Here is a 21328-nt window from a genome sequence, read left to right on the forward strand (position 1 = left end):
CCGGTTTATATGGGCCGGGAATCTGGAGGGGGCAGAACCAGATGTGGCTCCAGATTTGCTTCGCACCTTTGGAGCCGGTGTCAGGCTGCTCCTGACCCATTGCCAGGCCCCGACGCAGGAGGCTGCCGCCGGTGGTAGCGTGGCCGAGCGGTCTAAGGCGCTGGATTTAGGCTCCAGTCTCTCCGGGGACGTGGGTTCGAATCCCACCGCTGCCAAACGAAGGTTTTCTTTTGGAGAGTTTTAGCGCCGCCCCCTGCACGAAGGGGGGGGCCGGGAGCCGGTCGCTCCTCCCAGGAAAGGGATTTTAGCTGTCGCTCCCCCTCCCGGGCGCCGCGTCGGTGGCGTGGTGGGCAGCGGAGCTGGTTTCCAAGTAACAGACCCCGGTTCGGTTCCCGCCCCGACCAGCTTGTTTCTTTACAGATTATTTTAACCCCTTCACCACCATAGGATCCTTCCCCCCATGGGTCAATCCCGACCCCCTGCCCGCCCCCCAGCTCTACCGGTGCCCCTCACTCCCGACCCGCAGCCCCCTGGATATGGGGACTGAGGCCAAATTCTAGGAGGTCTCCGGCCAGAGGCATCCGGAGTGGCCCGGCTGACGAGCCTCCCCTAGCCCCCCGGGGGACGCCAGATGTTGCGGGGGAGGGAAGTGGGGCGGGCGCTCCGTGCAGATGCAGAAGTCTGGGGGGGGGTCCTCTTGGCATGTGGGGGGCAGGGAGGGGTCAACCAGCTGCTTAGCTGGGGCCGATCTGGGTCCTGGAGCTGTTCCACACACCGGCCACCAGGGGGCAACAGAGACCGGCTGGTGGGTTGGGGGGGGCTGGGAGCCAGGACTCCTGGGTTCTCTCCCTGGCTCTGGGAGAGGAGTGGGGGGCTGGGTTAGGGGTTGCCAGCCCCCTGCCACTCGGAGGATTTCGTTCTTGTGGCCAGGCCGGTGCGTGTCAGGGCAGAGCGACCCACCTGGGCCGGCTCCTCTGTCTGCTTGTCACACACACCCTGATGCCTTGCTCGCACACCCAGAGATGGCTCGCACAAACACTCACACATGCATACATTGACACAGAGTGCTACACTGACAGTGCTAATGACACACACTGTCTCTCACACAGACAGAAACACACTGACACACACACCCTGCTCTCTCTCGCTCTCGCTCTCTCTCACACACATACCGACAGAAACACACACTCACACAGAAACACACACTGACACTCACACACTGACACACACACAAACACACACTGACTGACACTCTCACACACATTGAGACACACTGACTGACACACACACTCAGACACAAACACACACTGACACACACACAAAGACACACTGACTGACACTCTAACACACAGAAACACACACTGACTGACACTCTCTCACACATTGAGACACACTGACTGACACACACACTCAGACACAAACACACACTGACACACACACAAAGACACACTGACTGACACTCTAACACACAGAAACACACACTGACTGACACTCTCTCACACACACTGACACACACACTGATTGACACACACTGACACACACAAACACACAATCACACACACTGACACACACACAGACTGACACTCTCTCTCTCACACACACACACACACACTGACTGACAATCTCACACACACACACACTGTCTCTCTCTCGCTCACACACACACACACACACACACACACGGTCTCTCTCATTCTCTCTTTCGCTCCCCCCCCCCGCCTGTTTCCTGTCCCTGGCGCCCGGCCCCGCACGGACCCGCCCCGATGCCCCGGCCCGGCCCCGGAGCGAGGGGCGGCGGGTCCATGGGGCGCAGGCGGCGGCGGGCGCGGGCCGGGCGAGCGCTGGGGCTGGCGGGGGCCGCGCTGGGAATAGCCGGGCTGGGGCTGGGGCTGGTGCTGGCGGCCTGGGCCTGGGCCCGGAGCCCCCCGAGGGTGAGTGACCGGGACCCCCAGCGCCCCCAGCCTGGGACCCCCCCGCGGCCCCCCAGCGGCCCCAGACTGGGACCCCCCCCGCGGCCCCCCAGCGCCCCCTCCTCGGGCCCCGAGCGGCCCCAGCCTGGGACCCCTCCGCGCCCCCTCCTCGGGCCCCGAGCGGCCCTAGACTGGGACCCCCCGCGGACCCCCAGCGCCCCCAGCCTGGGACCCCCGCGCCCCCTCCTCGGGCCCCGAGCGCCCCCAGCCTGGGACCCCCCCGCGGCCCCCCAGCGCCCCCTCGTCGGGCCCCGAGCGGCCCTAGCCTGGGACCCCCCCGCGGCCCACCAGCACCCCCTCCTCGGGCCCTAGCCTGGGACCCCCGCGCGGCCCCCCAGCGCCCCCAGCCTGGGACCCCCCCCCCCGCGGCCCCCCAGCTTGGGACCCCCCCGCGCCCCCTCCTCGGGCCCCGAGCGGCCCTAGCCTGGGGCCCCCCGCGCCCTCCGCGCCCCCAGCCTGGGACCCCCCCCGCGCCCCCTCCTCGGGCCCCGAGCGGCCCTAGCCTGGGCCCCCCCCCGCGCCCTCCGCGCCCCCAGCCTGGGACCCCCCCGCGCCCCCTCCTCGGGCCCCGAGCGGCCCCAGCCTGGGACCCCCCTGCGCCCCCTCCTCGGGCCCCGAGCGCCCCCAGCCTGGGGCCCCCCCGCGCCCCCTCCGCGCCCCCAGCCTGGGACCCCCCGGCCCCCCCACCCCCCAGCGCCCCCTCCCCGGGCCCCGAGCGGCCCCAGCCTGGGACCCCCGCGGCCCCCCCGCGCCCCAAGCCTGGGACCCCTCCGCGCCCCCAGCCTGGGACCCCCCCCGCGTCCCCCCAGCGCCCCCTCCCCGGGCCCCGAGCGGCCCCAGCCTGGGACCCCTCCGCGCCCCCTCCCCGCGCCCCTAGCCTAGGATTCCCTGCTCCCCCTTCCCGCGCCCCAAGCCTGGGACCCCTCCGCGCCCCCTCCTCGCGCCCCCAGCCTGGGACCCCCCAGCAGTTCCCCTCTTCCGCGCCCTCCCGCGACCCCCCAGCCGCTCCTCCCAGTGACCTCTGCCCTCCCCGCGCCCCAGCCAGGGACCCACCCCAGAGCTCCCCCCCTCAACCCCCCAGCGCCCTCCACGCCCCGAGCCGGCGCCCCCCCCCCCCCCAGGGATTGAGTGACCGGGACCCCGGCGTTCGCCCCCCCCCCCCCCCCCCCGGCGCAGGGCGGGGGGCCGGCGACGGGAGGACGTGGTGGGGGAGGGGAAACCAAACGGTTACACAACGCCTCCCCCCCCCCGCTACACACACACACCACACCGCCACACAACCCCCCCAACACACATCGCCAAACAGCCCCCCCCCGCTATACACACACACACACCACCACACAACCCCCCCACAGCTACACAACCTCCCCCAACACATAGCCAAACAGCCCCCCTGCTATACACACACACACCGCCACACAACCCCCCCAACACACATCGCCAACCCCCCAAATGCTATACACACGCACACCACAGAGCTACACACACACCCCATTGCTACACAACCCGCCAAACAACCACCCCCCCGAACCACTACACACACACACACACAGCCCCAGCCCCCTCCCCCATAGCTACACACACATTGCTCTGCAAACACACACACCACACCGCTACACACACAGAGTCCCCCACATGGCTACACACACCCGCTACACACACACACACATACACACTGCTGTGCAAACACACACCCAGTACACACACCCACTGTTCTGCAAATACACACCCCGCTACATAAGCACACACTGCTTTACAAACATACACACAGTACACATACACACTGCTCTGGAAACACACACCCGCCACACACACACACACACACTGCTCTACAAACACACCCACACATTCCCTGCTCTGCAAACACAAGCCCCGCTAAACACACACACACTGCTCTGCAAACACACACCCGCTCTACACACACACACACACACACACACAGAGCTTTGAAAATACACACACTGCCACATACACACACTGCTCTGGAAACACACACCTCGTCACATATACACACTGCTCTAGAAACACAACCCCACTACACAAACACACACACTGCTCTAGAAACACACACACACACACACTACACACATACACACTTAGTCACTGCTCTCCAACACACACACACACACACACACTGCTGTGCAAACACACACCCGCTACACACACACACTGCTCTGCAGACACCCCACAGCTACACACACTGCTCTGCAAACACACACCTCCTACACACACACACACACACTGCTCTGCACATGCATACCCCATTACACACTCACAGACTGCTCTGCAATCACTCTCCTGCCACACACACACACACACACACACAGAGAGAGCTCTCTACAAACACACACACACACAGAAACACTGCTCTGCAAACACAAACCCCGCACCCCACCCCACCACATACACACACTGCTCTACAAACATACGCCACTACACACACAGACACACACACTGCTCTAGAAACACACACACTATACACACACTGCTGTGCAAACACATACACTGCTACACACACAGACACATTGCTCTGCAGACACACAACCCGCTACACACACACACACACAGCCCTACAAACACACACCCACTATGCACCCACCCACACTGCTGTGCAAACACACACACCGCTACACATACACACACACATACACACACTGCTCTGCAAACAGACCCACTACACACACACTGCTCTGCAAACACACACACTGCACACACTACTGTGCAAAAACACACCACCACATATACACACTGCTCTACAAACACACACACTACACAAACACACACTACTGTGTATACACACACACCACCACATACACACACTGCTTTACAAACACACAGACAAACACTGCTCTGCAAACACCCACCCACTACACAAACACACACACTGCTCTTCAAACACACTCCTGCTACACATACACACATGGCTAGACAATCCCGCCCTACCGCCAAACAACAGTCCTCACACACAGCTACACCCCCCCAACCCACACACCTACACCCCACACACCACACTGCTACACACACAGCCCCTCACACCACCTAACAACTTCTGCCCCCACACCGCTACACACACAGCCCCCACTACCACTAAATGCACACCCCTGCTACACCCCCCCACCACTAAACACACACACTGCTCTGCAATCACACACCCTGCTACCCACCCACAAACACTACCCTGCTAACATACACCTGCTACACACACAAACTGCTCCGCAAGCACACACCCCACTATGCTCTCACACTGCTCTGCACACACCTGCTACATACACGAACACACACAGAGCTTTGCAAACACCCCCTGCCACACACACACACTGCTCTGCAAATGCACACACTGCTACACACACACACGCACACCCACTACACTCACACATGCACTGCTCTGGAAACACCCTCCCGCTACACACGCACATACTGATACACACACACTGCTCTGCCAACACACCCCACTATACACACCCACACACACTTATTATGCAAGCACATAACATTCTAACATACAACACTGTCCAAACACACCCACAATAACACACCCACATCTCCTGTGCCTTGATCTGATGTGTGATCTCCCCGCCCCACCCGCTGGCTGCAGCCATGGGTGCTTTCTCCTCCAGGATGGAAGGGTCTGTGCGTGCCCCCCCCCACCCTGTGCCTCAGTTTCCCCATGTGTTGGGTTGCGGGAGGCTGTTGCCTCTCTGGCCATGGGGACAGGGTGGGACGGCAGCGGGTCCAGACCTTGAGATGCCCAGGAGACACCGCCCTGAATCTAGGCTGGGTTATAGGGCAATGGGGCCAGCCCTGCCTGCCAGGGGAGATCGCCCCCGCCCCGCTCCCTGCCCCACAGTGCCCCCTAGCGCCGCCCTGGGGTCAGCCCTTCCTGCCAGGGGAGAGCGCCCCCTGCTGAGCCCCCTGCTTCACTCCCACAGCGCCCCCTAGCGTTGGTCTGACTCCATCTGTGTCTCTGTCGCCAGGAGCTGCCGGAGGAGATGCCGGGTGCGCTGGAGCTGGTATGTCTGGGGTGCCAGTTCCCCCCCTCCACCCCACACCAGCTCCCTTCCCTCTGGGGTCGGTTTTCTCCTTTCCCTGACAAGTCGTTTTCGTTCCCTTTTGCTTTTTCCTTCCGTCTTTCTTCTCCTTCTCTCTCTTAATTTCTCCCGCTCTTTTCCTTTCATCCTTGAGTTTCTCGTTCCTCCTTTTCTTTCCGTTTTCCTCTCTCCGTTCTTTCTTCCTCTCATCCCTTTGCTCTCTGGTTTTCTCTGTCCCGTCTTCCGTTCCTCTTTCCCCTCAGCCCTGTGATGTTCCTTCTCCTTTCCCTTCACTTTCCTTCTTTCTTCTCTTTCATCTGTTCAGCCTTCTTCGTTCGTTCCTCTGCTTTTCTTTCCTTCTCTCCTTTGTCTGTTCAGTTCTTCATTCATTTCTCATTCCTCCTGTTCGCCTTCCCGTCTCTTCTCCTTTTCTTTTTCATTCTCTTGTTTTTTTCTTTTGTTTGTGCTTTCTTTTTGTTTCTCCCTTCAGCCTTTTCATTCTTCTTTCCACTGATTCTGGGTTCTGCTTTCCTCCATCATAGACTTTTTCATTCTTCCTTTCTCCTCTCGTTTTTCTCCATTCCTCCTACATTTTTCCGCTCTTCTGTGCATTCACTGTTTGTGCGTTCGCTTGTTTTGCCTTTTGCTCCTTTTTCATTCATTCTTCTGCTTTTCTCCTTCCTGTCTTTCACTCATTCGTCCCACATTCAGCCTTCTACCCTCTCTCTTCACTTTGCCTTTTCTTTCCCACTCTCTTCTTTTTCCATTGCTTCGTTTTCTCTTAGTTTTTCTCTTTCGTCCTTCACCCATCTTTTCCTGCCATTTTCTTCTTTCTTTCTTTCTTTCTTATTCATCCCCTTTTCTTTTTCTGTCTTTCTTTCAAATTCGTCCCCTTTTTTTTCTTTCTTTCTTCATGGACTTTTTCACTCTTTCCGTCTCTCTTTCACTCCTTCTCTGGAGGGGGCCCAGGACCCCGGAGGGAGGTGGGGGAGACTGGGTCATCCCCCCGCCCTGAGGGATATGGGCCATGAACAGAGATGGGCTAACTTCCCGCTGCCCCCGCTACTCCCCCCTTCCTGAGACTGGGCCCCTCCCAGCCAGGACTGGCTCCCACCCCCCAAGACGGTGTATTATTTAGGGGGGTGGGCTCCTGCAACACAGAGATTGTGGGGGGCTGCAGGGGGGCTGTGTGTGTGTCATTTACACACCCCCATTAACCCTTTCCTCACTCAACTGTCCCCCCCCAGCTGGTGCCCCCTGTTGGCCGCAGCCCCCAGGGCTGGTTCCTGCAACACCTGGACCAAGAGGAAGCACCGCGGGAGAGGAGATCGGGTGAGTGAACCCCCAGCATTGTCCTCAACCCGGCAAAGGGGGGCTGGCAGCCCGGACTCCTGGGTTCCCTCCCCACCATGGGGGGGCTGGGAGCCAGGACTCCTGGGTTCTCTCCCCGGTTTTGGGAGGGGAGTGGGGGCTGGTGGGTTAGAGCAGGGAGGGCTGGGAACCAGGACTCCTGGGTTCTCTCCCGGGCTCTGGGAGGGAAGTGGGGGCTGGTAGGTCAGAGCAAGGGCGGGTGGATTCTGTGGTTGTCTGCATATGCATCTCCATGTAATGCTGCCCCCTAGTGGCAGCTCACCATATAGCGCCCGTGTGTGTCATGAGACCCATATGGCATAAAGGTAAGTGCGATTCTCCCTGCTTGTATTCGGCAGTGTCCAGGGGGAAGAGGCCTCGCTCAAAACCTGTTGCTGCGCACTATAAAGGTGAGAGACCTGGGAGGCATCCGGTCGGGTTGGGATTGGGAGGTGGTGGATTTAAAAAATATATATACACATATTTGGAGCTGGCTTGTTGCTGGTTAAGTCATTGTGGTTTTGAGCCCCCCCTGCTCTAACCACCAGACCCCATTTCCCTCCCAGAGCCAGTGAGAGAACTCAGGAGTCCTGGCTCCCAGCCCCCTGCTCTAACCCACCAGCCCCCACTCCCCTCCCAGAGCCGGGGAGAGAACCCAGGAGTCCTAGCTCCCAGCCCCCCCTGCTCTGATCCACTAGCCCCCACTCCCCTTCCAGAGCCGGGGAGAGAACCCAGGAGTCCTGGCTCCCAGCCCCCCCTGCTCTAACCCACCAGCCCCCACGCCCCTCCCAGAGCCGGGGAGAGAACCCAGGAGTCCTGGCTCCCAGCCCCCCCTGCTCTAACCACCAGCCCCCGCTCCCCTTCCAGAGCCGGGGAGAGAACCCAGGAGTCCTGGCTCCCAGCGCTCCCAGTGTAATAACGGTTCGTGTTGCTCTCTGTTTCAGTGCAATTGCCAAAGGACCCAGCTGGGATCAATTCAGGTAATTCTAGGAGGGGCTGTGTGAAGCCCGCGATTCCACGAGGTGGCTGGGAGCCAGGACTCCTGGGTTCTCTCCCCGGCTCTGGGAGGGGAGTGGGGGCTGGTGGGTTAGAGCAGGGGGCGCTGGGAGCCAGGACTCCTGGGTTCTCTCCCCAGCTCTGGGAGGGGAGTGGGGGCTGGTGGGTTAGAGCAGGGGGGCTGGGAGCCAGGATTCCTGGGTTCTCTCCCCGGCTCTGGGAGGGGAGTGGGGGCTGGTTGTTAGAGCAGGGGGTGCTGGGAGCTTTCAGTCTAGCTACGCTTTCCCTGCCACCGCCTTAGGGGTGGGGAGCCTGGTACCTGTACAAACATCCCTCCCCAGCCCGAGCGCCCTGCAGTTCCGAGGGCAGCCAGCAGGGGGCAGCCTCACACCCTGAGGATAATACATCAGGGGCAGCTTATTATAAACCGGGAATGGGGGCAGAGAAGGTGGGAGTGGGGCTGGGGGAGCCAGGCAGAGGGGTGGGCCAGTGCAGCCCTCAGTCTTGAGTGTGGCGGGGTGGGGGAATCTAATGTGTAATACACCTGCCCCCCCTTCTGTGCCTCCCCCTCCCCCACCATGCCAGGGCCTGACGGGACCATCCGGGGCTGGGAGGAGACGCTCAATGCCACGAAACCCTTGAACTACAATCCGGCCAGCGGGGAATTTGACGTCCTCCGGAAGGGCCTGTACTACCTGTACTGCCAGGTGAGGGGCAGCCAGATGCCTGGGTTCTCTCCTCGACTCTGAGAGGGGGGTGGGGGCTGGTGGGTTAGAGCAGAGGGGGCTAGGAGCCAGGACTCCTGGGTTCTCTCCCCGGCTCTGGGAGGGGAGTGGGGGCTGGTGGTTAGAGCAGGGCGGGCTGGGAGCCAGGACTCCTGGGTTCTCTCCCTGGCTCTGGGAGGGGAGTGGGGGCTGGTGGTTAGAGCAGGGCGGGCTGGGAGCCAGGAGTCCTGGGTTCTCTCCTCGGCTCTGGAAGGGGAGTGGGGGCTGGTGGATAGAGCAGGGGGGGTTGGGGCCTGGACTCCTGGGTTCTATTGACCCCCTCTGCCCCCGGCAGGTGCATTTCAACGAGGGGCGGACAGTGTACATCAAGCTGGACGTGGTGGTGGACGGGGTGCTGGCCCTGCGGTGCCTGGAGCAGTTTCCCCCGACCAGCGCCGGCCCGCAGGACCCCGAGCTGCACGTCTGCCAGGTCTCCGGGCTCCTGCTCCTCCAGCCGCACTCCGTCCTTCGCCTCCGCACCATCCGCGACGTGAGGCTCAAGGCTGAGCCCTATCTGACCTTCTTCGGCCTCTTCCAGGTGCACTGAGCCCGGGGCGGCGGGGCAGGACTCCTGGGTTCCCTGGGAGAGCAGTGGTGTTGAGTGGCCGGAGCAGGACGGGGCTGGGAGCCAGGACTCCTGGGTTCTATCCCCAGCTCTGGGAGGAGAGTGGAGTCCAGTGGTTAGAGCGGGGGGGCTGGGAGCCAGGACTCCTGGGTTCTCTCCCTGGGTCTTGTAGGGGAGTGGGGGCTGGTGGGTTAGAGCAGGGGGGGCTGGGAGCCAGGACTCCTGGGTTCTCTCCCTGGCTCTTCCTGTCCCCAATGCTCAGGGTGGGGATAAAACACCCAACCAAAGCCCTGACCCCCACAGCAGGGGAAAGTGGCACATGGGGGGGGGGGGGGGGGGGCGCAGTGCCCCTTGTTGCCACCAGGGGGCACACGGCTGCTCTCGGCTGGCTGGCCTGCCCGTCTCGCCCACCACTTGACAGCAGTGGCGGCCAATAGCACGCCGGGACCACCGATGCCTGATTGGCTGCACCATGGGTGGGCGGGGCACACACACACACCGGTGCCCGTGCGGGGTGGGGCCGGGACTCACGGGACACAGAGTATTTTATACCAGAAACAATTATTAAAAGGAGAATTAAAATGCCGTGGCCTCATCTGTGGTGAATTGCTTGACCTGGGTTCTCTGGGAGGGGAGTGGGGGCTAGTGGTTAGAGCAGGGGGGCTGGGAGCCAGGACTCCTGGGTTCTCTCCCTAGATCTATATGCGGGCAAGGGTGTTTCGCATAGGAGAAGAAGTGGACGGTCCCACTGAGGTTTATTCTTCGGCCCCCACCCATTTATTTTACCACGAACGCCCAACACCGGCCCACCTCCCTGGCCATGGCAGAGACTGACAGCCGCAGCTGTCTTCCTGGCTCAGAAATCCCCAGGCCTGTTTCTCCAGCCGGTCCTGTGCCCCAAGGAGCTCTGTCTCTTGACTTCCTCTCTGGGTGACCCGCCCAGCCTGCCTCTCTGGCTTTCTGTGCCTCCATCGCTTTCTGTTTCTCACACACAGCGGCGATCCGTCGATCCCTCAGCCCATGCCCTTACCCCTCAGTCCCAGGGAAACCCCTCCATCCGCAGGGCTTAGCACCTTGGGCGGTGGCTTTCCGCGGTTTCATCTCTCGCTACACACATGGTGCACTGAGTTGCTCCTTCTGCTGAGCCAGATCGGTCCGCGCAGCCTGGGCCGTCTGTCGAGCAAAACAGCCGTGAACCGGTTTGTCACGGGGTGCGAGAAAGGGAGTGGAGTCCTGGGCAGCTAGACACATTACCAGCTGCCAAAAAGGGGCAGCTTATAAAGGCGGAGACGGCTGCTGGCAGACAGCGCCCGGAGGGAGGCCAAATTCCAGGCGACAGGTGCTGGCAGAACAGGAAGCCAGGGGCCGAGGGAGGAGGCGGCTGGCCCCAGAGAAACAGGTGTGAGTTTTCTTTTGAAAGGCTTCATGCAGGGCTTAATAGACCAGAGGCCAGACGAGGGAGGGAGGGGTGCTGTTTTGGGGAAACTGAGGCAGGCCTCAATAGAATCACGCTCAGCCAGGTGCCCTGGTGAACGCTGCTTATTCATTGGATCACATGATACTGTGGGGAGAAAGGGGAGGGGTTACACCTTGTATATGTCTACCCCCGACCTTGAGACGGCCAACCCTCCCCACGGCCCCCTCCATCCATCATGACATACACCACCTAGCTACCTGCCCTGCTGTCCCAGGCCTCCGCTCCCTGCCCCCTCTTGGTCCAGACCCGCAGCCCCCCGCCCCTGCTAGCCCAGCCCCGCCAGGGCCCCTTGATCCTGCCCCCTGGGGTGAAGGCCACCAGGCCTCGATCGATGGCTTTCCCAGAGCCGGCGGCCGCGTGGGTGGCTGGGTCAGGCCTGCAGTAGCTTATCTTGTGTTCGCGCTCACCAGAACAAACTGATGATCAAACACTTCAATTCCTGAGAAAGCCTGAACGCGGGTTATCTCAACCGCTGCCCCGCCCCAGAGGTGGCCGCATCTCAGCGCTGGGTGAGGAAGCCCTGGATAACCAGCCGCTCCGCCCCAGAGGTGGCTGCATCTCAGCACCGGGTGAGGGGTCCCTGGGTAACCAGCCGCCCTGCCCCAGAGGTGGCCGCATCTCAGCACTGGGCGAGGGGTCCCTGGGTACCCAACCTGGCAACTGCTTTAGGCTCAAAAGGCACAAGGGGACTATTGGTTGGGAGGGGGCTGCAGGCAGATGTGGGATAGGCAGTAGCCCAGTGCGAGGGAGGGGAGTGGGGTCAGGTGGGTTAGAGCAGGGGTGCTGGGAGCCAGGACTCCTGGGTTCTCTCCCTGGCTCTGGGAGGAGAGTGGGGGCTGGTGGATTAGAGCGGGGGTGGGGCTGGGAGCCAAGTCTCCTGGGTTCTCTCCCTGGCTCTGGGAGGGAGTGGGGGCTGGTGGTTAGAGCAGGGGGGGCTGGGAGCCAGGACTCCTGGGTTCTCTCCCCGGCTCTGGGAGGAGAGTGGGGGCTGGTGGGTTAGAGCAGGGGGGGCTGGGAGCCAGGACTGCTGGGTTATAGTCTATTCAGGGGGGCAGGGAAGTTTCCCAGCTTTTGCTAACACCCTGGGACCTGAGTGCATTCATCCTTCCTATGCAAATAGGAATGAAGCCAAGCATTTGGGTGGGGGAGATAGAAATCAGGGGGTGACTTTGAGTTCTGGAGGTCTGAGGCAAGAAGGGGGAGCTGGATATTTGCAGAAGAATTCAGGGGGTCCCTGGAAAATTCAGGGTGAGCTCAGAGACTTGGGGGTGCCCTCCACAGAGGGGGTAAAGGTTGGGGGAGAGATTTGGGGTGCAGAGACTTGTGGGTGACCTCCCCACGGGAGGAAGGTTTCAGGGGCAGAGATTTTGTGGACTTCCCAAGAGAGGGACTTTAGGGGGGATTTTGCAGGAGGGGGGAAAGATTTGGGGGGGACCTCAGGGAACCCACAGAGATCTGAAACAGGGGGACCCCCACCCATTCGCCATTGTGGGGAGGCTAACGGTCCCGGCCAGCTGGCAGACGGATACAGCTGGCAAGGCCCCGGGCACCCGGCAGTTTCCTCCCCACACGCCCTCTTCCCCACGTCCCCTTACGCAAGACCCAGACGCCAGCGCCCGCCACTAGCCGGCCACAGCCTGGGGCTCGCCGGCCACCCCCTGGAACCTGCAAAGGGGCCCCCACCAGATCCCAGCTGCACCCCCTAGGCCAACCCAGGCCTCACTGGGCTCCGGAGAGGTTGGGGGAGGAGTGAGCAGGGGGATTTTCAGGGGGTGGCTTTGAGAACAGGCCGGGAGAGATTTTGGAGGTGTCCAGGCAGGAATTTGGGGGAGCAGCTAGGGAGGGGGAGGAGAGGCTCTGGGAATGGGATGTGTGGGGGTGTCAGGGAGGGATTGGAAGGGGATTTGGGGGCACAGCTAGGGAGGGGGAGGGGGCTCTGGGTGTGATTTTTGGGGGTGTCAAGGAGGGATTTGTGGGCGAGCTAGGGAGGGGGTGGGGGCTCTGGAAGGGGGATTTGGGGGTATCTGGGCAGGAATTTGGGGGAGCAGCTACCAAGGGGGGGCTCCGGGAGTGGGCTTGGGGGGCATCAGGTGGGGGGAAAAGCCAGGGGGGAGGTGACGCTCCCCAGCCCTCATGGCCGAGGCCCCGGGGCGCCAGGCTCTGGGGGGGCTGTGGCTGGGGGGGGGCGCGGCCCTGGGGGTGCTGGCATGTGTCATCGCCCTTATGGCCCAGCAGGCCCACCTGGGAGCCCTGCGGGGGGAACTGACCCAGCTCCGGGGGGAGCTGGCGGCCGCCAGGAGGGGAGAGACCAGGCCCCCTGGAGAGACGCAGGTGAGACCCCCCAAAACTGATCCACATGAGGGGCTGGTGGTTAGAGCAGAGGAGGCTGGGAGCCAGGACTCCTGGGTTCTCTCCCCAGCTCTGGGAGGGGACTGGGGGCTGGTGGGTTAGAGCAGGGGGGGCTGGGAGCCAGGACTCCTGGGTTCTCTCCCCAGCTCTGGCAGGGGAGTGGGGGCTGGTGGGTTAGAGCAGGGGGGGCTGGGAGCCAGGACTCCTGGGTTCTCTCCCCAGCTCTGGGAGGGGACTGGGGGCTGGTGCGTTAGATCAGGGGGGCTGGGAGCCAGGACTCCTGGGTTCTCTCCCCAGCTCTGGGAGGGGACTGGGGGCTGGTGGGTTAGAGCAGGGGGGGCTGGGAGCCAGGACTCCTGGGTTCTCTCCCCAGCTCTGGCAGGGGAGTGGGGGCTGGTGGATCAGAGCAGAGGGGGCTGGGAGCCAGGACTCCTGGGTTCTCTCCCTGGCTCTGGGAGGGGAGTGGGGGTTGGAGAGTTAGAGCAGGGGGGCTGGGAGCCAGGACTCCTGGGTTCTCTCCCCAGCTCTGGCAGGGGAGTGGGGGCTGGTGGGTTAGAGCAGGGGGGGCTGGGAGCCAGGACTCCTGGGTTCTCTCCCCAGCTCTGGCAGGGGAGTGGGGGCTGGTGGATCAGAGCAGAGGGGGCTGGGAGCCAGGACTCCTGGGTTCTCTAACCGGCTCTGGGAGGGGAAGGAGGTGCAGGGGGCAGGTGAAACTTACCGGGGAAGATCGGAGGTGCTGCTTTGCTCTCGCTTCCCCCTTGTCCTCCACGGGGCAGCAGCCGGGAGGGAGGAGACCCCTGAAGGGTTAAAGATTAAGCTGCCCCCCCGCATCAGGGCTGGGGGGAGCCGCGAACACAAACCTGGCACCGACCTTCAGCGTTCGGCGAGGAGGCGGAAAGAGCCCGCCTCCCTGGGAAAACCCCACATGGCAGAAAGGAATGTGCAGAGCGACCCAATTACTGCCGGCGCTGGGAGGGGAGTGGGGCCTAGTGGTTAGAGCAGGGGGGGGGGGAGCTGGGAGCCAGGACTCCTGGGTTCTCTCCCCGGTGCTGGGAGGGGAGTGGGGGCTGGTGGATTAGAGCAGGGGGCCTGGGAGCCAGGACTCCTGGGTTCTCTCATCAGCTCTGGGAGGGGAGTGGGGGCTAGTGGTTAGAGCCAGGGTGGGGCAGGGAGCTGGGAGCCAGAACTCCTGGGTTCTCTCCCCAGCTCCGGGAGGGGAGTGGGGGTTGGCGCCAGGGGATCTCTTCCAGGGTTAACCCTCTCCTGTCTGCTCTTGGTTCAGGAGCCTGGGGAGCTGGAGTCCCCCCTGGCTGCGGGGGTCCAGGCCCCCATGGTTTGGCGAAGGGGGAAAAGGGGCTCTGAGGGGAAGTCAAGGCAGCAGGACCAGCGGCAGCAACACAGTGAGTGGCTGGGGATGAAGTGACAAGTGGCTGCAGCTGATAATGGGTGTCCCACCCTTGGGTGGGGGTGGGGAACGGGGCCTGTCCCCTCTAGGGGGCGCAGGCTCCCATCCGGCCCCAGGGCGGGGGCTGGCTGTGGGTGGTGTGTGTGGTGGGGGAATGGGATATTGAGAAATGAAAGTAGAAAGTGACAAACTCAGCAGGGGAAAGGCCAGCTGCGGATATCAGCTGCCTCCCCGGGTGAATCCGGAGTCACTCCTGATTGCAATGCGGTGAGGCCTAGATTCCATTTCCAATTTTTGCCTCCCAGGTTGTCACACAGTTTGGGGGAGTCCGGGCCCTGCACCCCTCTTCCTGGGATTCACCGTGACTCTCAGCCAGCCAGTAAACAGAGGTTTATTGGACAGTAGGAACACAGTCTGAAACAGAGCTTGTAGGTACACCAGAACCCCTCAGTCAAGTCCTTCTGGGGGGTTCAGGGAGCTTAGACCCCAGCTTGGGGTTCCCTGCGTTGCACCACCCAGCCCCAAACTGAAAACAAAAACTCCTCCAGAAGCTCTCTCCCCCCTCCCCCAGCTCCTCCTCTCCTTTGTCCAGTCTCCCGGGCAGAAGGTGTCACTTCTCCCACCCCTCCTCCTGGCTCAGGTTACAGCTCAGGGATCTTCCTTCAAGGGAAGCCCCCCACCCCCAATGTAACCCCCCTGCAACATTCCCAGGTCAGATCTGCTCTGCTCCCTGCTCCGTCACATCTCTCCCCCCTTCGAGACTGAACTGAGCGGGGTCACTCTGACCAGGGACCTGGGGAAGTTCAGGGCCCCGTCTCCGGGACAACGCGTCCGCTGTCACGTTGGCACTTCCCTTCCCATGGACCACGTCCATGTCCTCATCCTGCAGGAGCCGGCTCCACCTCAGGAGCTTGGCGTTGGCTCCTTTCATCTGGTGCAGCCAGGTCAGGGGAGAGTGGTCGGTGTGCACGGTGAAGTGTCACCCAAAGAGATATGGCTCTAGTTTCTTGAGGGCCCACACCATGGCCAGGCATTCCTTCTCGATGGCCGCGTAGGAGCCTGTCTGCAGGGTCAACCCTGTGCATCTCGCAGGTATTCTCAAAGGCCGTCAGGAAGGTATCCATGTCCTCCCCCTCCTTTCGCTGGGCCAGGAAGCACTTATCAAAGCTCTTTGCAGTCTTGGGTCCCCCCTCGCTCGCCGCAGCCGGGGCCCCACTGGTCCTCAGCCTGGCCAGTTCCAGCTCATGCTGACGCTGTTTCTCCTTCTACGCCAGCCTACGCTGACTCTGTTTTTCCTTCTCTTCCCGCTGCTTTTCCCGTTCTTCCCGCTCCTCCTTCAGTTCTTGCTTCCTTAACTCAAGCTCTTCCCGTCTCATCTCCCATTCATATTCCAGCCGCATCCGCTCCCGGGACGGGGAGCTCCGCCGGGACGATCCCCTGCTGGCCGCTAGGGTCAGGGTGCCCTCGGTATTCGCTGGGCTTCCCCCAACCCCTCCCCTAGGTATAGGTAGGCAGGGTCTCGGGATGTCCTCGGCAGCAGTCTGACCCCTCCCCGCCATGTCAGGCCCCGGGGCCCACGCTGCATCCGCCGGGCGGCTTCCCTCAGGGACAGGGCTCGGTTCATCCAAGCGATCCCTCTCCTCCAGCTGGGCAATGAGCTGTTCTTTGGTGGACCTCCCACTGCGCAGCCCCCTCTGCCTGCACAGCTCCACCAGGTCGCTCTTAAGGCGTTTAGCATCCATCCTCCTGCTGGCCACTCGCCGGCCTGTGCTCTCCGCTTTCCACCGTTCCAGGGGGACCCCTAGTGTGCCAGCCCTTCTTCAGGTCACCCCCTCTCTGCCAGGGTCGAGGTGCAGACTCCTCCGCCCCGGGACCGCTCGCTGCGATCCCCCGGGGGACCCTGTTACTGCAACAGTCCTCCTCTCTGGTCACACACTCCCAGGGGTTAATCGCCCCCTGAAACCGTCTCTCTCTGACGCTTCAGCCCACCTGGTCCCCATCGATCCCCCTTCGTTTTACTGCTCCCCAGTCACTTACTGCAGGAAGCGCCGTCCACGGGGTGCAGTAGATCCCACCCTACCACCAGTTGTCACGGAGTGTGGGGGGACACAAAGCCCTGCACCCCCGGCTTCCTGCGATTCATCATGACTCTCAGCCAGCCAGTAAAGTGAAAGGTTTATTGGACAGTAGGAACACAGTCTGAAACAGAGATTGTAGGTACAACCAGGGCCCCTCAGTCAAGTCCTTCTGGGGGGTTCAGGGAGCTTACACCCCAGCCTCAGGGGTCCCTGCGTTCCACCACCCAGCACCATACTGAAACTAAAAACTCCTCCAGCAGCTCTCTTCCCCCTCCCCTCTGCTCCTCCTCTCCTTTGTCCAGTCTCCCGGGCCGAAGGTGTCACTTCTCCCACCCCCCCTCCAGTTTCAGGTTACAGCTCAGGTAGCTTCCTTCAAGGGAAGCCCCCCACCCCCAATGTAACCCCCCTGCAACATTCCCAGTCAAATCCACCCGCTCCCTGCTCCGTCACACAGGTCAGTTTCTGGTAATAGCTGTTGCCCCGGCGCCCCCCGCAGTGAATCACCCCGTTGAGCTGATGTCAGGAGTGGGATCGATCGCTGATTATCTCCATTAACCCACCTGTCTTTTGCGGTGCGGGGGGAGATGCTCCGGGGTTGACCCCTGGGGTGGAGACCTCGGGCTCTGACCCTGGTGCAGGCAGCAGTTCTGGGGAGATCACACAAGCCCTTAAGTTCACACCGCTTGGTGGCAACGGTGGGATCGCAGTGCCGCTTGATAGGTCTGTTAAAGTTCTCAGTGGCTCCGAGCCCACTGGGAGATCCAGGCTCTGGCAGCCATGGGGCAAAGGGGCGCAGGGGTGAGGCGAGGGAAACTGGCGAGTCACTGTCTCTGTCTTTCCACCTGACTCCTAGGGAAACGCTCGGTTCTGCACCTGGCCCCCAGCCATCGCTCCACCAACAGTAAGTCGTCGTCCCCACCCCCCACCCCAGCATCCCCCTTGCCTATGTGACCCACACTGACCATCAGGACTCCTGGGGTCTCTCCCCTGTTCTGGGAGGGGAGTGGGGGCTGGTGGGTTAGAGCAGGGGGGCTGGGAGCCAGGACTCCTGTGTTCTCTCCCCGGCTCTGGGAGGGGAGTGGGGGCTGGTGGTCAGAGCAGGGGGGGCTGGGAGCCAGGACTCCTGGGTTATCTCCCCGGCTCTGGGAGGGGAGTGGGGGCTGGTGGGTTAGAGCAGGGGGGCTGGGAGCCAGGACTCCTGGGTTCTCTCCCCGGCTCTGGGAGGGGAGTGGGGGCTGGTGGTTACAGCAGGGGGGGCTGGGAGCCAGGGGGTCCTAACAGCCCCCCGTCACCCCCACAGATGAGGGGGACATGACTGAGATCTGGTGGCAGCCTTTCCTGCAGCAGGGCCCAGCGCTGGAAGTGAGTGGTCCGGACGTGGCCGTGAAGCAGACGGGATTGTACCTCGTCTACAGCCAGGTAAGGGCCAGTCCCCGCCCTGGGGCCAGGTGGGAGCCAGCGCCCCCTAGAGGGGACAGGCCCCTGCCCCGTTCCCCGCCCCCCTGAGCCAGCCAGTCCCTGCCCTGGGGCCGGATGGGAGCCAGCACCCGCTAGAGGGGACAGGCCCCTGCCCCATTCCCTGCCCTCCTGAGCCAGCCAGTCCCTGTCCTGGGGCCAGAGGGGAGGCGGCGCCCCCTAGAGGGGACAGGCCCCTGCCCCATTCCCTGCCCCCCTGAGCCAGCCAGTCCCCGCCCTGGGGCCGGATGGGAGCCAGCGCCCCCTAGAGGGGACAGGCCCCAGCCCTGTTCCCCGTCCCCCTGAGCCAGCCAGTCTCCGCCCTGGGGCTGGATGGGAGCTGGCTTCCCCTAGAGGGGACAGGCCCCTGCCCCGTTCCCCACCCCCCTGAGCCAGCCAGTCCCCGCCCTAGGGCCAGAAGGGAGCCAGCCTCCCCTAGAGGGGACAGGCCCCTGCCCCATTCCCTGCCCCCCTGAGCCAGCCAGTCCCCGCCCTGGGGCCAGAGGGGAGCCAGCGTCCCCTAGAGGGGGACAGGACCCTGCCCCATTCCCCGCCCACCTGAGCCAGCCAGTCCCCGCCCTAGGGCCGGAGGGGAGCCGGCGCCCCCTAGAGGGGACGGGCCCCGGGACCCCCAGTCCAACCCTCAGCCCCTCTCCCCTGCCGCCGCCCCAGGTGCTGTTCCACGACCCCACGTTCACCATGGGGCAGGTGCTGTGGCGGGCGTCGGCCGGGGGGCCAGGGCAGATCCTGCTGCGGTGTGTCCAGAGCATGCCCCGTGAGCCGGAGCAGGCTTACAACAGCTGTTACAGCGGAGGTGAGCGGGGGGGGGGGGGGGGAAATGTTATAGCTACTCGGGGGGAGACCATCCCGGGGGCAGGAATTTGCAGCCACTGGGGGGGGCAGTTACAGGGAAGGGGGGGGCAGCAGGGAGCTGTCCAGGCCCCCGCCCATGATGATGTGTGTCCCCCCTCAGGCGTTTTCCAGCTGCAGCGTGGGGACCAGCTGAGTCTCCGGGTGCCCCGGGCCAACGCATCACTAGATCTCAGCCCGCATGGGACGTTCCTGGGCCTGGTCCGCCTGTAGAGGGCCGGCCACCCCCCCGCCCCCAGGAGAGGAAGGGACCCAGGCGTCCGGGGAGCTGCAGAGGGACTCGGCTAGAAAAGGGACCCAGGCGTCCGAGAAGCTGCAGAGGGAATCATCCGGAAGGGACCCAGGCATCCGGGGAGCTGCAGAGGGAATCGTCCAGAAGGGACCCAGGCATCCGGGGAGCTGCAGAGGGACTCGGCCAGAAGGAACCCAAGCGTCCAGGGAGCTGCAGAGGGAATCATCCAGAAGGGACCCGGGGAGCTGCAGAGGGACCAGGCCAGAAGGGACCCAGGCATCCGGGGAGCTGCAGAGGGAATCATCCGGAAGGGACCCGGGGAGCTGCAGAGGGACCAGGCCAGAAGGGACCCAGGCATCTGGGGAGCTGCAGAGGGACTCGGCCGGACGGATCCCAGGGGACCTGCAGAAGGGAGCTGCAGAGGGACCTGGCCAGAAGGGACCCAGGTGCCCGGGAAAATCCCAGGGCTGTGATTTTGGGGTCTCATCATTGGGGCGGGTGCAGGACTCCACCCTGACCACCAGGGGGCACCCCCGAGGATAGCCTGAACCGAACCAACCCCCCCCCCCAAAAAAAAACGAAGGAAATTCCAGCCCAAAAACTTTGTGAAGGTGGCGAATGGGGCACAGTGAACAAACATGCCCAGGGGATGGGCGACTGGGAGCCCGGACTCCTGGGTTCTCTCTTCAGTTCTGAGTGGGGTCTAGTGGCTTGGAACAAGGGCAGGGGAGGAGCCAGGACTCCTGGGTTCTTATTTGGCTTTGTCCGAAGCCCGGCAGCGACAGGGATACAGACCACTCGGCCGGTCTGGGAGGAAGGGACCCAGGCATCCGGGGAGTTGCCAAGGAACTCAGCTGGCCTGGGAGGAGCCACAGGGGGGCGTTAAGAGGACACATCCCGTTTGTTACAGTCCCGGGTGGGAGCAGGGGAGTGGCGGGGGGCTGGGTTCGCCTGGGGGCTCTGCTGTGGGTTTGTTACCTGCTAATAAAAACTGATTCCACTTGCCAAACACCCCCCTCGTGCCCCCATCTGCTCGGACCCCCAGCAGGTCCGTCACAGACACCTTCCGGCTTTGTCCTTACGGAGACCGGGCTGCGCCCCCCGGCCCGTGTCCCATTCCCTGCCCCGCCAGCTTCACCTGCCCCCCACTCAACCACCCTGCCCCCCAGCTCCATCTGCCTCCTCCAACCAACCTACCCTCCCCGCTGGGCCCCCTCCCCCCCGACCTCCACCTGCCCCCCACTCAACTCCCACTCCAGCCAGCCGCCCCTTCCCCCCACAACCCCCCTCCAGCCAGCCGCCCCTTCCCCTACACCTCCCCCCACTCAACCCCCCCTCCAGCAGGCCGCCCCCTCCCCCCCCACCTGCCCCCACACAACCCCCCTCCAGCCAGCCGCCCCTTCCCCTACACCTCCCCCCACTCAACCCCCCCTCCAGCAGGCCGCCCCTCCCCCCCACCTCCACCTGCCCCCACACAATCCCCCTCCAGCCAGCCGCCCCTCCCCACCACCTGCGCCCCACTCAACTCCCCCTCCAGCCAACCTCCCCTCCCCCCACAGCTCCACCTACCCCCCCACTTGTTCCCCCCACCAGCCAACCTCCCCACCCCACTGCCCCCCCAGCCAACCTCCGCACCCCCCAGCTCTACCTGCCCCCCCCACTCAACCCCCCCACCCAGCCAGCTTCCTGCCCCAGCTGGGCCCCCCTCACGCCCCCCAGCTCCACCTACTACCCCCATGAGCCTCCCCTCCCAGGTGGGTCCCCCCTCGCCCCCAGACACCCCCCCCAT

General features: G+C 63.1%; 1 protein-coding gene and 1 non-coding gene across 2 annotated transcripts; both read left to right on the forward strand.

The window, feature by feature from the left end:
• Nucleotides 1-133: 133 nt before the first annotated feature.
• TRNAL-UAG (transfer RNA leucine (anticodon UAG)) lies at nt 134-215 on the forward strand. The gene has a single exon. It is a non-coding gene; the product is annotated as a tRNA-Leu (tRNA).
• Nucleotides 216-1699: 1484 nt separating this feature from the next.
• Nucleotides 1700-20548, forward strand: LOC101937482 (TNF superfamily member 12). Its single transcript, XM_065570407.1, has 13 exons — nt 1700-1931; nt 5945-5980; nt 7246-7326; nt 7701-7758; nt 8293-8328; nt 8930-9051; nt 9404-9652; nt 13269-13481; nt 14782-14899; nt 17836-17883; nt 18283-18401; nt 19110-19251; nt 19411-20548. The coding sequence occupies exons 1-13, from the start codon at nt 1764-1766 to the stop codon at nt 19518-19520; spliced, it is 1500 nt and encodes a 499-aa protein (XP_065426479.1). The 5' UTR covers nt 1700-1763; the 3' UTR covers nt 19521-20548.
• The last annotated feature ends 780 nt before the right edge of the window (nt 20549-21328 follow it).

The sequence above is a fragment of the Chrysemys picta genome, chromosome 16 (assembly GCF_011386835.1).
Source record: "Chrysemys picta bellii isolate R12L10 chromosome 16, ASM1138683v2, whole genome shotgun sequence".
NCBI lineage: Eukaryota > Metazoa > Chordata > Testudines > Emydidae > Chrysemys > Chrysemys picta.

What these genes read in the sequence shown, in the direction of transcription:
- LOC101937482 (XM_065570407.1), top strand. Translation starts at nt 1,764, where the DNA reads ATGCCCCGGCCCGGCCCCGGAGCGAGGGGCGGCGGGTCCATGGGGCGC. An exon ending in TGTTGCTGCGCACTATAAAG is followed by an intron (nt 7,759 to 8,292) that starts GTGAGAGACCTG and finishes TCTCTGTTTCAG; the next exon opens with TGCAATTGCCAAAGGACCCA. An exon ending in TCGGCCTCTTCCAGGTGCAC is followed by an intron (nt 9,653 to 13,268) that starts TGAGCCCGGGGC and finishes GGGGGGAGGTGA; the next exon opens with CGCTCCCCAGCCCTCATGGC.